At 49.0% G+C, this 16,792-nt stretch overlaps 1 protein-coding gene across 3 annotated transcripts; it reads left to right on the top strand.

The window, feature by feature from the left end:
- The first annotated feature begins 7,002 nt into the window (after positions 1 to 7,002).
- On the top strand, positions 7,003 to 16,477 carry NOB1 (NIN1 (RPN12) binding protein 1 homolog). 3 transcript variants are annotated; one of them, XM_075536994.1, is made up of 9 exons: positions 7,003 to 7,136; positions 7,256 to 7,388; positions 9,901 to 9,980; positions 12,410 to 12,481; positions 12,679 to 12,807; positions 12,883 to 13,089; positions 13,489 to 13,586; positions 15,423 to 15,567; positions 15,984 to 16,477. In XM_075536994.1, the coding sequence occupies exons 1-9, from the start codon at positions 7,074 to 7,076 to the stop codon at positions 16,251 to 16,253; spliced, it is 1,197 nt and encodes a 398-aa protein (XP_075393109.1). In that variant the 5' UTR covers positions 7,003 to 7,073; the 3' UTR covers positions 16,254 to 16,477. The 3 variants fall into 3 exon arrangements, with proteins under 3 accessions (XP_075393109.1, XP_075393108.1, XP_075393107.1); XM_075536993.1 differs by having other exon boundaries at positions 9,850 to 9,980; positions 12,901 to 13,089; XM_075536992.1 differs by having other exon boundaries at positions 9,850 to 9,980.
- Positions 16,478 to 16,792: the final 315 nt, after the last annotated feature.

Genomic DNA, 16,792 nt, shown 5'->3' with positions numbered 1-16,792 from the left:
GAAAGCCTTTATTAGACAGCTGGATCGAGAGCAGACTAATGCCTGGAAACCTCTTGACGCAGAACAAAGAAACTGCAGGGGTTTTATAGTTCAAGGTAGTGGGCTGGCTCAAAGGGAGGGCGATTCTAGCAGTTACCTTGTTATCAGGTTGGCAGGGTAACGGGGTTGTGGGGAACAGCAAAGCTGCAGGTACCAATTCATAGTTTTAGAAGATAGTGTACGTTTCTTGCTAATTGGACAGGCAGAGTTCAGAGACATCTCAGAGAAGTCCAGGTCTTGTCAGGAGAGGGAGGAGGAGAAAGGCGCTAAGGACTAGCAGGGGTAAAAGGCAGTTTAAAACAAAATGGGGTTCCTCAGGTTCAGCTAGGTTACTACAACAGGATAGAGTAGAACTGTTTGCTGGGTTGTAAATCTTTGTGGGAACAGACAGCCTCATCTTCCTCTTGAGGAGCAGCTGGTGGATGCGTACCACTGACCTTGTCATTAGCAGCCCAGCACCTATTTCACAGCACCACCAGGGCCCCTTCGGTAATGACGACAGCCTCAGAAACACTAGGAGGCATTTCTACTTCGTCCTACAGGGTCATTATGATTTGGAATGGACACTTAAGCGCACTGTTGAACATTGAGAAATATCTGAAATTCATATTTCCTTGGACATTTGCTACATCTGAAACTTTTACTACATGCTAAATGCTAGTTTAGGCTCTAGAAACATAAAACTTCCGGCTTTTGTAGAGTGAATGTTCTTATGACATGAAGCAAAACTAGGAAACTTCCAAAGCTGATGCTTGTGTCCCGCACACCCAATCTCCCACCTTCCCTCAGCTTCTCACTTCAACGATCATTTCTAGTTGGACACACTTTGTAGCACAGTAAGTAATGTGATCTCCTTTCCCCATGATCCGTCCCAGTTGTTTTCTTAACTTTGTTTTAGAATCTTTTCTGCATCTCTAATACAAAGTTCACCCGCTCATCAAAGCCGATGAGACAGCTCTCTATCGGCATATTCACTTGCTCATACAGCCACACCGGAATACAGGATCTGTTGTGCAAGTAACTGAAGAGGAGGTTGACAGGCTACCCCACCACCTTCTGCACTTTCTGGCCCTGACCACAGTAGGCCCTTGTGGAAGCTCAGAGAGACCACACTGCGCCACACGCTAGCTTAAAAAGTGACTTCCAGAATCCCAACTGGATGAATCTTAATACATAAAACTTTTCATTGTCTCCAGGAGCTACAGCCAGCCCTCAACCCGCTTAAGAAATTTCAACCTATTGCAATCCTATGGGCGGAGTCCTGGTGCAGTCAGTAGCCACACATCTGGCTGTTAACAAAAGATCAGTCCTTTTGCATCTAAGGTTGGCTGCTCTTTACAACTCTTCTTAATATGACTGACCTATTGAATTGTATGAATTATATGTGAATCATATGCCAAGAGAACTATTTAAATAAATGAAAAATAAGATGAAGAAGGTTGGCTGCTAATTGAAAGGTTGAAAGTTTGAGTCCACCCACAGGTTCCTCATAATACTGATAATCTGCTTCCAAAACAATCAACTATTGAAAATGCTACACAGCACAGTTCTACTTTGACACAAATGAGGTAACCATGAGTTTGAATCAAATCTATGGCAATTAGTGTGTGTGTGTATGTGTGTGTGTATGTGTGTGTGTATATATCTCCTGTCTCCAACAAGAAAATATGTATGAAGGCAGGCATTGTATCCCAGCCACAAAAGAGTATCTGGCCTGTAGAACTCCTCTTTTCAATGAATTGTGGAATGAAAATATTTCAGTAACATTTATTGAGCACTGAGTTTGTTTCTGTAGGTATCGCATTTAAAATTTGTAAGGACACATGAGAAAGCACAGAAGGCAGAAATAGCAAAGTCAAAAATTTTTAAATAATTTTATTGGGGGCTTGTACAACTCTTATCACAATCCATACCTACATCCATTGTGTCAAGCACATTTGTACATATGTTGCCATCATCGTTTTCAAAGCATTTTCTACTTGAGCCCTTGGGATCAGCTCCTCATTTTGCCTCCCCCTCCCTCCCTCCCTCATGAACCCTTGATAATTTATAAATTATTTTTTTCATGTCTTGCTCTGTCTGATGTCTCCCTTTACCCCCTTGTCTGTTGTCCATCTGCCTGAGAGGAGGTTATAGCTAGGTCATTGTGATTGGTTCCCCCTTTCTCCCCCCACCTTTCCCTTACCTTCCTGGTATGGCTACTCCCAATATTGGTTCTGAGCAGTTTATCTGTCCTGTAATCCCTGTGTTTCCAGCTCTTATGTACGTGCTCTGGTGTAGCCATATTTGTAAGGTACAATTAGGGTCATGATAGTTGGTGGGCGGAAGGAAGCATTAAAGAACCAGAGGAAAGATGTATGTTTTATTGGTGCTACACTGCACCCTGACTGGCCTGTTTCTCCCCAAGACCCTTCTGTAAGGGGACGTCCAGTTGCTTACAGATTGGCTTTGGGTCTCCCTTAAACACTCTCCCCGCCCCCCCATTTTCATTATGATTTTTCTGCTCTGGGTGCAAAGTCGAATTTTGTATAGAGGTTGAGGCTGCCAGATAAATGAACAAAACAAAATGATACAATCTATTAAAACAGCACAATTTCAAGCAGGGGAGGCAGGGAAGAAGCCATTGACTCTACAGACTGAAGAGACTGAGCAATGAGAAGAATCAAAGTGAATATTTGGAGAAGGAAATAGGATCTAGAAAATTCCTGAAGAAAACCATCAGGGCACTGGAGAATTGATAAACAGATCAATTATAATTGTGGGGTATGATTGAAGACTTAAGGAAGACAATTCCCCATCTCTAACAACTCTGAGGAGACCAGGTTTCTTGATGTGAAGAATTTTCATTTCTGGTTGGAACATTGACCATCTCCACCCATATGCAAAGTCTAATAAAGAGCAAGCCACTACATTTGTGCAGGAACTCAGTGTCAAACATCTGTCTCTCTTGATTTGATTAGGTCATCTCAGACTTAGTCTTTCATACTAGGTCAGCTGGGTCCCATCCGCAAAATTGAGAGTTCACACTACCTCCCTGCACCATAAACTAGCTGGTCCCTTCACATATCTCATCAGCTCTAGCACCTTGGGTCTTGGTCCTGCTCAGAGGCTCCGCATCTCTACAATTCTCTAAACCTCAGACCAGCCTTGCCTTCCTCTTCTCTCTCATTTCTAGCCTCTGTGGACCGGGTCACTTGGTGCCAATGAAACATATCCAAACTCAACCCCTCCCTTCACTGCTGTTTCCATTTCCACTCAACAAGTGGACCCATGTGATTACCTTAAGAAGTAAGTCAGACTGTCTGCTTGCTGGCTCCCCTTAAGGTTCCGACTTAGAAAAGGGCTTGCTCTGATGGGGACAGACTTTTCCTTCATGGATGCATCAAATAACAAACTACTTGCTTAAATTTTTTTTTTAAAAACAGGGGTTTTTTTTCCTGTAGGACTTAAACCCTCAAATGTAAATCTCCTATTCTCTCAGTGTTCTGCATGGGGCTCAGGTTTCATCTAAAACTCCAACTGTACTTGGGCTTCGGGCTTAACATAAAGCCCGTTTCTTCCAGCCAATTCCTTACTCCCCTTGTAGCAGATCCAGTCACATGTAGGCTGAAGGCTGACTTTTGAGCTCTTTGGAATCATGATAATCACACTGATCTCCATCACACAGGCAGGCCCATTTTACAGTACGATCCATGGTGCAGTCAAATAAACACAAAACCCTTCATAATTTTCATAACACAAATTTAATCCTTTCTTCTTCACCGCTGGGCTGTGTTTCCACTTGGGTCCATGACTCCATACACACGGCCTTGGGCCTCTGGCAGTGGGAGTCCAGCAGTCCTGGCCATGTACTAACCCTCTCACTGAACCAGCCTAGCTTTGGTCCCAAGCCGGTTCCCAGCAGCTTTTCTCGCTTCAGCTGCAGCTTATGATTTGCAACATTCCTTTTAGCCATCACAGGCAACAATAACCACGGCAATCATCTGCGAATCCAGAGTTTTATTTCCTATGCCCTTTGTTCTTTCTCTTATAAAGCCTCCTGCTTCCAATGAGTCTGAAGTCATTGCAACAAACCCACACTTTGGACACCAAGTGTCAAAGTAAAAAGAAATGAAATTCCATGGGAGTGACATCCGACCTTCTCCACCCATAAAAGGGGTGTGTTGGACAGGGTTGTCTAGAGAGACGAAACCAGATTGCTAGTAATTATAAATAAATATATTTATAAAGATAGATATATAATTCAAGATATGAACCCTTAAATTATATACAGATAGATAATACAAGAAATTAACAGTTAAATTATAAAGCAGTGAGACACTAGCAGTCCTTTAAGGCTTGAGAGCTGCCACTTGCCAGTCCCCTTCTGTAGAGAGAGCTGGGCTAAATATATCCAGGCAGCAAACAGCAAGGCAGGTCCCCAACTGTCACCAACTGTCGGTCCCCAGCTCCAGAGATGAACATTCCAATCGTGTGGGCTTGAAGGGACCTCACCTTACAGCGACACAGTCCACAAGCTAGGCATCCCACAGGTAGTGTACCCCTTTAAACTGAGGCACAGAACAACCAAGGTGAGGCTCACCGAGCCATTTATCCCTCTGCCCTTCAGTTAATCCTACTTGTGTTTATCGGCCAGGCTGGCACAATAAACTATAGCAAGGGGCAAGGAAAATAAAATTCTGTATCAGTGACACGCAAGCCAATTTCTAGGATGCTACAGTCAGACCTGCTCTCCCCTCCAATTGTCCTCGTCCATTCTCACTATTTCTGTGTCTGGGTTTTGTAATTCATCGCAGAGGCCACACAGAACTCACAGGTGATGTTCACAATTATGGGATTTATCAGGAAACAACAGGCGAAAATGTTCAGGATACAGTTGTTCGGTCAGAACAGTTTATTTTCTTTCTTTTTAAAAAATCATTGGGGACTTGTACAACTCTTATCACAATCCATACATTCATCTATTATGTCAATCACATTTGTACATTTGTTGCCATCATCATTCTCAAAACATTTGTTTTCTACTTGAGCCCTTGGAATCAGCTCAGTTTTTTCGCCTCCCTCCTTGCCATCCCCTCCCTCACGAACCCTTGATAATTTATAAATTATTAATATTTGTCATGTCTTAAACTGTCCAACATCTCCTTCACCCACTTTTCAGGTTCTGTCCCCCAGGGAGGGGGTTATATGTAGATCCTTGTAATCAGTACCCCCTTTTTAACCTCACGTTCCTTCCACATTCCAGGTATCACCACTCTAAACACTGGTCTTGAAGAGTTCATCTCTCCTGGATTCCCTGTGTCTCCAGTTCCTATATTTGCCAATGCATATCCTCTGGTCTAGCTGGATTTGGGACAGAAGGTAGAATCGGGATCATGATAGCGGGGGGAGGAAGCATTTAAGAATGAGAAAAGTTGTATGAGGATAGTTATTTTCTGCCACGCTTTTAGACCTGCCTTTCTCTAGCCTCTTGGATTGGCCTCTGCCCTGCTTGTTATCATTACAAAGCACTTTGGGAGTTGCCAACAAATGCCCAAAGGGTATACCACTCAACTATAAGCCTTGACCTGAGGGCACCCAGTTCCAGCTCAGTGAGCCAGCAAACCCAGCTCCCTTAATTAAGTGCCTAGAGGTGCCCCACTCAAGTGAGTCTCCTACAGAAAGGCACTCAGTTTGATTTGCTCTGTGAGCTAGGACACTCACCAGTCTGTCTCATGCTCTGGCTCTTAGATCCTCCTATTGTTGTTCCTTTCTCATCCCTCTGGTGTCAAAGCTATCTCCTGGATCCAGGAGGTTCCATGCAAAGAGATTTCAAGAGTTCAAATGTTTATCTCTCTTGCTGGGCTGACATGGCTCGTTTCCTACCCAGCAGGATGGTGATCACAGTTGTTCACCTGTTGACAATCACTCACAGGTGAATCATAATCCCATTAGTGTCTTCCCCTACCAGACTTATCAGGAAAACAGAAGTTGTTTGGTGGAAGTAACAAAGGCTATAGCTAGACACCAAAACAAAGTTCACTGCCATCGTAGGGACCCTATAGAACTGAGTAGAACTGCCCCTTTGGGTTTCTGAGACTTTGAATCTTTACAGGAGTAGAACGCCTCATCTTTCTCCCATGGAGCAGCAAGTGGTTTTGAACTGCTGATCACGTGCTTAGTAGTCCAAGGCGTAACCCACTATGCCACCAGCCGTATTAAATAATCCACTGCATTCAAATCTTAGATTTGAAATGGAATTCGTGCATCATCAAATCCCTCTTCAGTTTGATTCAGCAAGGCATTCTTGCTGCTAAATGGGAGAAGTAGGCTAAGAGGCAGGCCCTTCCCTGACCGACCTTGAGACACATAAATGGGTAAGGCAGCCGTCTTGCATCAATTTTCTGGGTCTAGTCATGTCAACCTGGTCGAATCGCTTTAAGTAGCTATTCCTCGTGTGTAAAATAGTACAATTCTCACAGGGGTCTTGTTAAAATTAGGTTATTTGCTAACATTGAGAATATATACAGAGTGTACATGTAAAGTAACCTAAGAGGACTGAGGCTTCCTGTGGTGCAAACTATTCCTGGGGGCTCGACTACTAAGCCAAAGGCTGGTGGTTCCTACTAGCCCCCTGAGGTACCACAACAGAAGGCCTGACAGAACGCCAGACAGAGACAGCGGGAGATAGGGCCCAGCCCTCCCAGCAAATGAAAACAAGACCAAAATAACCCAAACGAACAAACAAAAAAGTAGCAGACATAGAAATTACGATGGAGCAGTTTTCCTCTGAGACATATGGTGTCGCCATGAATCAGAATATGAAGGAATCCTTTTTGTAACTAGTCATTTGAGGATTTCCTCCCAGCCCACATCCGACGGCGGGCTTGGTACAGGCGCGCATGCTCGCGGGAAGCGCCGAGTCGGGAAGTGCGGCCGCCAGGGGGCGCCGTCGAGCCGCTCCTGCCCTTCCGGTTCCCGGAGGCCCGGACTGGGAAGCAGAAGGGCGGGCTTAAGCCCTCGGCGCAGGCGTACTCCGTGTTTACTCGGCCAAGATGGCGCCCGTGGAGCACGTTGTAGCGGATGCCGGGGCTTTCCTGCGGGACGCGGCTCTGCAGGTACGGAGAGCATCGCCAAAGGAGCAGAGCCCACCTTGGCGGCCGCTGAAGACACACATAAAAGCGGGCTTGGGTGTAGTTGTTGTGGGTGGGTCTGAGCTGGGCCGATTTCTCCGCAGGACATCGGGAAGAACATCTACACCATCCGGGAGGTGGTCACCGAGATTCGGGACAAGGCCACTCGCAGGCGGCTCGCAGTCTTGCCCTACGAGCTGCATTTCAAGGAGCCCTTCCCGGAGTACGTTCGGCTGGGTGAGTGCCTCTGTCCCCGCGACGAAGCCGGCGGCCAGGGCGCAGACCAGGACGGACCTGGTCAGGGGTTGAGTTGAGGTCTGGCTGTTTAATCAGCAATTGATTTAGAAACAGCATGCTTCAAAGAGATCGTGATGAGAGAGGCCCTGGAGCCCGCGGTCAGACAGGCCAGGCCGTGCCTGTCATTTACTAGAACAAGGTGTTCTCCGGCAAACCAGGCAGACTGTAGGCCTCCACTTTCCTCATCCGTTAAATGGGCGAAAAGCCCCCCACCGAGGTGGATCGACACCGTGGCCGTAGGAGTGGGCGCAGACATAATTGAGGAGGGCAGGACCAGGCAGTGTTCCGTTTGTTGCTTTGAATCAGAAGCGACTCATGCCTACCACCGCCAGCTTAGAGGTTGCTGTGAGCATTCAGTGAAGAATAGATGTCATCCAGCACACCTTGTAGTGTTTTCTAAGCACTGGGTACATTTGTTTGGATTCAAGATCAAAGAAACCAGATCTCTAAGGGAGGGTGGTGGTGATGATGTTGGTGGCAAGCTAGAAAAAGGCATTTTTCGGCCTTACACTCGACCTGAAAGAAAACTATATAAACGTATATTTTGGCTTGCAGAGTCTGTGTTAGGGATCAAAGGAAAGTCCCCTAGTAGTTGGAAATGTTTTATGGAGATATTGTTACCTACTCCTGCGGCTTAGCTTCTCTGCTCTGCAGGAGATGTCACTCTGCGTCTGCAATGATTAGGCCCAGAACACCCTCCACCAAACCCTGTGTGTCTGAAATGCCTTCAGGCCCCCTGACAACAGAAACTACTTTCTCCAATCACTAGGTTTGTGATCTGTGGTTGGTGAGTTAGGTAGCCTTCTGAGTCAATATTTATAGTACTTTGTAGGATCTGACTGAAAGACTAGTGGAATTCCTTTGTAAATGTTTTAACACAATGCTTAGAGGGCACTTTGCTAACCGCAAAGTCAAAGTTCCAAACCACCAGCCACCCCCTGAGAGAAAAGAAGAGGCTTTCTACTCCGGTAAAGAATTAGAGCCTCCGAAACTCACAAGGGCAGTTTGCCCTAGCTTGCTCTACAGGGTGGCCATGAGTCAGAATTGACTAGAGGGCAGTAGGTTTGGGTCCTTGGGGATTTGCTACAAACTGGAGCCCTGGTGGGGTAGGGCGGGGGAATTCATTGGGTTGCTAAGGTCAGCTGTTTGAAACCAGCCACTACAAGGAAGAACGATTAGGCTTTCTACTCCTGTTAAAAGAGTTGCAGTCTGGGAAAACAGGCACCGTTCTCCCCTGTGCTGTAGGGTCCCTGAGTGAGGTGAATTTGGCGCAATGGCAGGGAGTGTTTTGGTTTGGTTTGGTGCACACTAAATACCCAATAAATTGTAAAAGCAATTATCATTTACATTTTATGGTTTTATTTACTTGTTACTTGTGCCAGCATAGCTGAGTGTGTCAGACTTTATTGTGATTATTGGTGATTTCTCACAAGAGTAGCAATACCAACATCTGGCATATAAGGAGTCCTGGTGGAACAGTAGATACAGCAGTGGGCCACTGAAGGCCAAGTCAGTAGTTCCAACCTGCCACAAGATGAGGCTGTCTGCTTCCTTAACGATTTCCAGCCTTAGACACTGTTAAGGGTTGCTTGCAGTTGTAATTGACCAGGTGGCATTGGGTTGGCGTTTACTATGTGTTAAACACACTCATGGATTTTTCTTCGTCTTTTTTTTTCTCTAATTTTAAACGACAACATCCAGTATATGTTACAAAGCAGCGTAGTACATTTGTTTTGTCACACACTGCAGAGGTTGGGTTGTGATTGGATTAACCTCCCACACCAGTTTGGCATGTGCCTCTCATCTGGATTGTACTTAATTCCAGAAATTTGTCTGTCCCTCCTTCTTCACTCGACCCGAGTGTCCCTGTCAACCTCAGAGGCACGTGGTAGACGACATGAAATGATAACTCTGGGTAGACAAGGTTCAAGGGAGGATGGAGTCTTTCTGCAAGGGAGGATGGAGTCTTTCTGGACATGTCCACCCTTCCCAGTGGTTACTCCAGGCCATGGAAGCCTGGGGGCACATTGGTTAAGCATCTGGAGGCTATGTGAAAGGTTGGTGGTTTAGTGGAAAGTTGGTGGTTTGAACCCACCCCACAGCGCTTCAGAAGAAAGCCAACAAGCTGCTCTGCAAAGATTTTTTTAAAAGAAACCCAAATTTACTGCCATGGAATCCTTTCCGGCTCATGGCAACCCTGCAGGACGGGAGGACTGCCCCTGCAGGTTTCCATGGCCACACCTCTTCACGGGAGTAGAAAGCCAAGTGGAAAATCCTGTTGGGCAGTTCTGCTCTTCACGCGTGGGCTCTGTGAGTGGCGTGGGCTCGGTGGCTAACGGGCACACTCACACGGCCGGCCCCCTTGACTTCTCACTGAGGTCGAGACTCTTACTGTTCACAGTGACCGAGTTTTCAAAGAAAACTGGAGACTACCCCAGCCTTTCTGCCACAGACATCCAAGTACTGGCGCTTACCTACCAGCTGGAAGCAGAGTTTGTTGGGGTGTCGCACCTAAAACAAGAACCTGAAAAGGTACGGTGGGAAGGTTGCATTTCTGTTTTGTTTTGTTATATGGGGAGTTAATACACATATCATTCCTTAGTTCCATCACATCAAGCACTGTTGTGCAATCGCTATCACAGTCAATTTCGAAACATTCTTTCCTTTCTGGATTCCTTGCCGGCGGCTCCATTTTAGCCCTCCCACCGCCACTTTACGCCCTAGCAACCCTTAGTCCACTTACTGCCCCTGGACGGTCAGCGATTCTGTTTTGTTTGCTAACGCTGTTGTGGAAGATGTCAGGTTTGAAACGGGTGGTAGGTGACGTCCCATTGCCAGCTTCCCCAGGTACCAGCTTATGGCTGAGTCTGTGCACCTGCACCTGCCCCCTGGGCACATGATCTCACTGACAAATACCTCCAGGGGGTCCCTAAAGATAAGGATTCTTTCCAGAATAACCACATAATCATTATTACTCCTAAACAAAATTAACAGTAATCCCTTAATATCATTAAATACCCAAAGCTTACATTTCCCAATTGTCTTATCACTTTATGAACAGTTTGTTAGAACTGGAATCAGAATCCAAATATAGAAAGCAAACTAACCTGAGATCGGTGATTGCAGGTTGCCAGGAATGGCTGTCTGGGAGGGAGGGTGTCACGGGGGTTGTGTAGACAGTACAAAAGCCCCATGTAAGGGGACTTCAAACTGTTTGTGAGGAAATAGGTTTTTTAGTCAGTCTGGGTGCATGAAACACACACTACTACTCTGGTTCCTCGAGGCTTCCTCACTCTTCCACTATCGTGACACCAGTACTGCCTTTCACTGTGGGCTAGACCAGAGCATGTGCACAGGTAAGAGCTCACACACACACAATCCAGGAATGGGAGCAGTGATACAGGAGGGACGGGTGGGGGCGACCAGGGGGGCCAATTGCAATGATGGATATATAATTACACCCCCCTCCCGGGGGAACGAACAACAGACCATGCAGAGAGACAGCAGTCTGTGTAAGTGTGTAAGATATGAAATTGACCACGAGCTGTCGAAGGGATCAGGTATCAAGCATCAAGGAACAAAAAAGCATATTGAAAATGTGGGTGAGTGAAGAGTGGAGAGTCAAAGCCCATTGGTAGCCAGCTAGACCCCCTTACTAAAGGGTTATGGAGAGGAGATGAGCCAGTCAGGGTGCAGGGTAGCAACGATGAAACATAACTTTTCTCTAGTTCTAAAATGCTTCCTCCCCGCCACTATCATGATTCCAATTCTACCTTACAAATCTGGCTAGACCAGAGGGTGTACATAGGTACAGATAGCAACTGGAAACACAGGGAATCCAGGACAGATGACTCCTCCAGGACCAGTGGTGAGAGTAGCGATACTTGGAGGGTAGAGAGAATGTGGGGTAGAAAGGGGGAACTGATTACAAGAATCTACGTATAGCCTCCTCCCTGGGGGAGGGACAGCAGAGAAGAAGGCGGGGGGGAGACGTCGGACAGTGTAATATATGACAAAATAAATTATCAATGGTGAAGGGTTCATGAGGTAGGGGGAGTAGGGAGGGAGGGAGGGGGAAGTAGGCAGCAGATACTAAGGGCTCAAGTAGAAGGCAAATGTTTTAAGAATGGTGATGGCAACAAATATACATGTTCTTGTGACACTATGGATGGATGGATGAATGGTGATAACTGTACGAGCCCCCAATAAAATGATTTTAAAAAGAGAAATAAAATGATAATTTATCAAGGGGCTACAGTGGGGGTGCTGACACCAAGGGCTCAATAGAAAGTAAACGTCTGGAAAGTGACGGCAGCATCTGTACACATGAATGTGCTTGATACTATTGATGCATGGATTGTTAGAAGAGCTGTAAGAGCCCCAATAAAATGTTGAAAAAGAAGAAATGGATTTTTTAAAAATCATTTTATTTGGGGCTCATACAGCTCTTATCACAATCCATATGAAATGGATTTTTAAGTCATGGAATTTTTCCTTTTTAAATATATATTCCAAACATATACACACCCTTGTGCGTTCAGAACCTGGGGTCCCTGTGTTGAAGACGCTGGTGAGTTCATACTTCAGCTTCTCGTTGGCTGTATTTTCTGTGCCAGAGAATTTTCAGCGTCCTTCACACCAGTCTCAGCATGATGCCCCAAATACACTTGAGTGTGTGGGCAGATTTGTTGGGGAGAATGTTCTAAAGAGACCCCTGACTGGGCACCATGTAACAGCTCATTGCTCTCTCCGGGATGGCTAACATTTGCCCTTCAGCCTCTTTGTCGCAGGTTGGATGTCTTGTTTTAAACAGTATACCTTTTGACACTGCAATTCCAATTAGAGGTATTAATTTATTTTCCCATTTTTAAAACTACCTTTTATTCAATAACAGGGGAAATATCTTGCCTTTTGTTCTTGAATTGCCCTTCCATGCACGTGCTCACTTTTGTTTGTTTCAGGTTAAAGTGAGCTCCTCAGTTCAGCATCCGGAAACCCCACTCCTCATTTCCGGTTTCCACCTTCCCTCAAAGGTAATCTCCGTCACAAGCCAGCCTCTGGAGCTCACTTTCTGCTCTTGGTCACCCCGCTCCCCTGGCTTGTCTAGCCCCGGTAAAGCGGACTGGCTGCTCTGTGAGCCCCGCCTGTCTGGCTTGCATGTCATCTGGGAGCTCGCTTGGAGCCCTGCCGGCTTTCAGCCGTTTTCTCATCACGATTCTTTTATCCTCAGCCTAAACCTCCACGAGAAACAGCAGACCATGGACCCCTAGCCAGCACGCCCGAGAGCCTGGAATTCAGCTCCTTCATGTTCTGGAGAAACCCTCTGCCTGATATTGACCGTGAACTCCAGGAGCTGCTGGTAAGGCCTCGGTTCCCGGGCTCCTGGTTTGGGCACATTTGCTTCCCCCAGCTGCTCCTGTGACTGGGAGTTTAGGAATTCTTCGTGTCTCAGCTTGACCGGGATGAGAGTGCCCCAGGAGAGGAGGACAATGGATTTGGAGATGAGGAAGGGGACGACAGTGACGATGGTGGAGGGTGGATAACCCCCAGCAACATTAAGCAGATCCAGCAGGAGCTGGAGCAGTACCGGGTCCCAAGCAACGTGCGAGTTGGCTGCGTGACGACAGACTTTGCCATGCAGGTGAGGGGTGAGGTGGGCACAGGTGGAGGGCGGGGAGATGCACAGAGTTGTCGTGGGGCAGCCTCTGCTTCTGGACACTCCTGTGCGCGCTGGCCATTCTTAGCCCTGGGTGGCGACAGCACAAAGGGTGTACAGCGCTTGATGTTCGCAGTCTGCTGAGCCAGCCCATGTGTATGACACTCTGCTCAGTCAGGTACAAGGATAGGGGGTTCCGGCCCGGAGATGAGTGTTTTCTCGGTCAAAACAGCCGTCTCTGTAGCTAAAGAGGGGACTTGGCGAAAGGGTGAGCTCAGACGATAGCCCCCAGTTCACACATCGTGGGAGGCACCCTGGGTGAGCTGACGCTGAAGAGCCCTGCCCTGTCGCTCTGCGTACACTCACCCCTCCTGTCGGCCGCAGAACGTGCTGCTGCAGATGGGACTGCATGTGCTGGCCGTGAACGGCATGCTGATCCAGGAGGCCCGGAGCTATGTCCTGCGCTGCCACGGCTGCTTCAGGTGTGTAGCCCGTCCTCGGGACCTGCGGCAACCCCGCGGCAGGGGGTTTCCATCTGTGTCTTCCTGTTGAAGTCGGGCTTGGGCTGCAGAATGAAAGGAGTGAGCATCGATGGGGTCGGGAGGCCGGCCTGCACCTTGATGGTGGCTCTGTGTCCCCTGCCGCCTACTTCTGTCAAGTTGGACTGTTTTATTTATTTTTTGTTTTTAAATAACAAAAAACCGTGGACTCTGGATCTAGACTATTGGGGTTTGGGTCCAGGCTCGCTCTCCTGCTGTGTGGTTTTCTGAAGGTTGCTAGCTTCTCTGTGCTATAGATTCTTTGAAACCAGGAGACGGTGGTCACCAGGCTTGGCTTGGTGTCTGATGAAGAGGAAGCGCTCGCTCAGGAGAATGGCTGGACCAGGAGCCACTCGATGCCCTTCATCTCTGGCTCTTGAACTGGTTTCTCCTTGGGGGAGAGGGGGGTCACATGGGAGCCTCCCCCCGACCCTCTGATTGGACAGAGGAGCACAGGATGCTTGACAGGGACTTGGGCTGGGCTCCGTGCAGCTGTCCCAGGAGCTCGGCCTGGCATCCCGCCCCCCACGCCTGGGGTTTTCGTCTTACTTGGGAGTGGCTTGTCCTCTGTTGTGATTAGGAGGCAGGGTGGTATGGGCGTGTCTTGAGCCCATCTCTTGACGTATAAGAGCGTCAGCAAGCAGGCAGCCGTGGGAGAAAGGCGACATGCCGGCACAGGAGGGTCGCCAGGAGCAGAGGTGCAAAAGAGACGAGGGCCGGCCTTCAAGGCCTCCCCCAGTGCCGGCACCCTGAATTCCGAGATCCGCCGTCCTAAACTGAGAGCGCACATCTGTGTGCGGGGCGGCCCACGTGTGGGCCTGCTGGCACAGCTCAACGGGGGCAGCCATCATGTGGGGTCCCGGCTGGAGCCCCTCCCTGTGGACGGCCGAGGGCGGCGTTTCTGCTGCTGACAGGTGTCTCTCACGGAGCCCCAGTGCAGCTCCCCCAGGGAGAGTTGCCTGGAAGCTTGTTCCCTGTGGACTCAAAAATAGCCCATGACTCAGAGGCCCAGGGGGTTTGTCTTTCTCTGCCGCCACCGTCTACACTGACTCCTTGTGCAGAGAGCTGCCCTCGGAGCCACCCCAGCGACCTTGGTGTGTCTGTTCTAGTGTTTAGACTTGCCCGGCTCTCCATGACACGAAAGCTCGTTGCTTCAGCACCCCAACCCCCGCCTTGTCCAGTTCCCCCGGGTTCTTACTCATTCTCGAGGACCTCGCCCTCCTTTGAGATGAGCCCCGAGTCCAGCAGTTTCTCGTACAGGATACTCAGTTGCAGGCACTTGTGCAATCCCTTCGGTCATGTTCAGAGACTTGCAGAGAAGGGGTTTGGCTTTTCCAGAGGGTGGACATAGCACTTACCTTGTAACCTTTGAGACTGTCCGGCCCCCCACTCCTCAGGTAGAGGCAACGAGCATCCTCCCCTGGCCAGAGGAGCGAGTCAAGGAAGAGTTGGGCTCACAGCGTCTTCGGTGTGAAGGGTTGCTGGTTAGCAACCATGCTGATAGTCGGGGCAAGGTAGTTGGAGCGGTGAAACCACGTCCCTTGGGAAAGTACAGTGATACGGAGAATTCTTTTCTGAGTCAGCTTGCCGGTGGGGTTCTGTCCCTTGCTAGTGCTGCCTTCTCTTGCTTCTGTGTCCCAGTGCAGGCTGGGGCTGAGAGCTTTCTGCACATGCTGGGCCTTGCCGGTCAGCCTGGCTCCCTCGGGGCCCCTGGCTTGCCTGCAGGGATAGGGCTGCCCTCGGTGGCTCCACTGCAGAGCACACCTATTGTGTCTCCAGGACGACATCTGACATGAACCGGGTGTTCTGCTCCCATTGTGGAAACAAGACCTTGAAGAAAGTGTCTGTGACGGTCAACAGTGACGGCACCCTGCACATGCACTTCTCCCGCAACCCCAAGGTGCTGAACCCCCGAGGCCTCCGGGTGAGTGGTCTTCCATGTCCCACCGTGCCGGGACCCAGGCTTGGGGACAGAAAGCTCCATTCACCCCCGTAGAGCAGCTGTCAAGGCTGTGAGCTAGCCGCCAGGAACAGCTCTGGGCAGGTAGAGAACCACTGGGTCAGCCTGGTCGCCTGATGCGTTTGGGTGCCTCGAGGCGGCAGAGCCGGGCTTGGGGTTGGTCAGAGAAAGCCGAGACGGGCAACCTTGGGAACCATACGGAGGGAGCAGTTCCACTCCGCCCTGTCAGTAGGACCGGCTCAGTGACAGGAGCTTTGGGTTTGGGAGGCACATTGTCCACACCAGGATCTGTAGGGTGAGTTTTACGTCGACGGGATATGGACAGGGGTCAGCGACTGTGGGCCTCGTCCTTCTGACGGCCTGTCCCCCTCCTGCTGCAGTATTCACTTCCCACTCCCAAGGGGGGCAAATACGCCATCAACCCTCATCTGACCGAGGACCAGCGCTTCCCTCAGCTTCGACTCTCCCGAAAGGCGAAGCAGAAGACCAACGTGTTTGCCCCGGACTACACCGCTGGAGTGTCGCCCTTTGCTGAGAACGACATCTCCAGCCGGTCGGCCACCTTGCAGGTCCGAGATGGCACGCTGGGGGCTGGGAGGAGACGGTTAAATCCCAATGCTTCCAGAAAGAAGTTTGTGAAGAAAAGGTGAGGTGGGCATGCCCCTGGCATGCCAGATTGCTGCTTTTGAAGAGGTGGGAAGAGGGCCCAGCTATGCTGGGCCACCCCGGCCTGTGCACTCCCGGGAACCAATGAATCCCTGCCAGGTTGGGTGGACTTTGTTTAAAACAGGACAATGACCTGTAGCATTTCTTTACCTTGAAAGTGGGAATTCCCAAATAATACTGTTTCCTAATAAATGTGGCTGCAAGCTTCTGTGTTGTTATTTATTTGGCCTCTTCGGCCAGTGGAAGGGTAATGTTTAAGGTAGAGGCCCTGGGTGGCTAGGGGACACCCATGGGGCCGCTAACCGCAGGCTCAGCAGGTAGAAACCAGCCTCCCTCAGAATGCAGCCTGCACTGCAGGGACGCGCTGACTCGGAATCTGCCCGCTGGCGGCCAGTCTGAGTTTACTTTTAAGCTGAGCACCCAATGATTAAGCAAATTGCTGTGTGGAATCAATTCTGACTCATGGCAAACTGTTTTTCAGTGCCATGACCTTTGGGAAACATTCCCAGGCCTATCTTCCACG

Source organism: Tenrec ecaudatus, chromosome 18 (genome assembly GCF_050624435.1).
Source record: "Tenrec ecaudatus isolate mTenEca1 chromosome 18, mTenEca1.hap1, whole genome shotgun sequence".
Lineage (NCBI taxonomy): Eukaryota > Metazoa > Chordata > Mammalia > Afrosoricida > Tenrecidae > Tenrec > Tenrec ecaudatus.
Note: the sequence above shows the minus strand (reverse complement) of the source record. Positions and strands in the feature narration are given on the sequence as shown.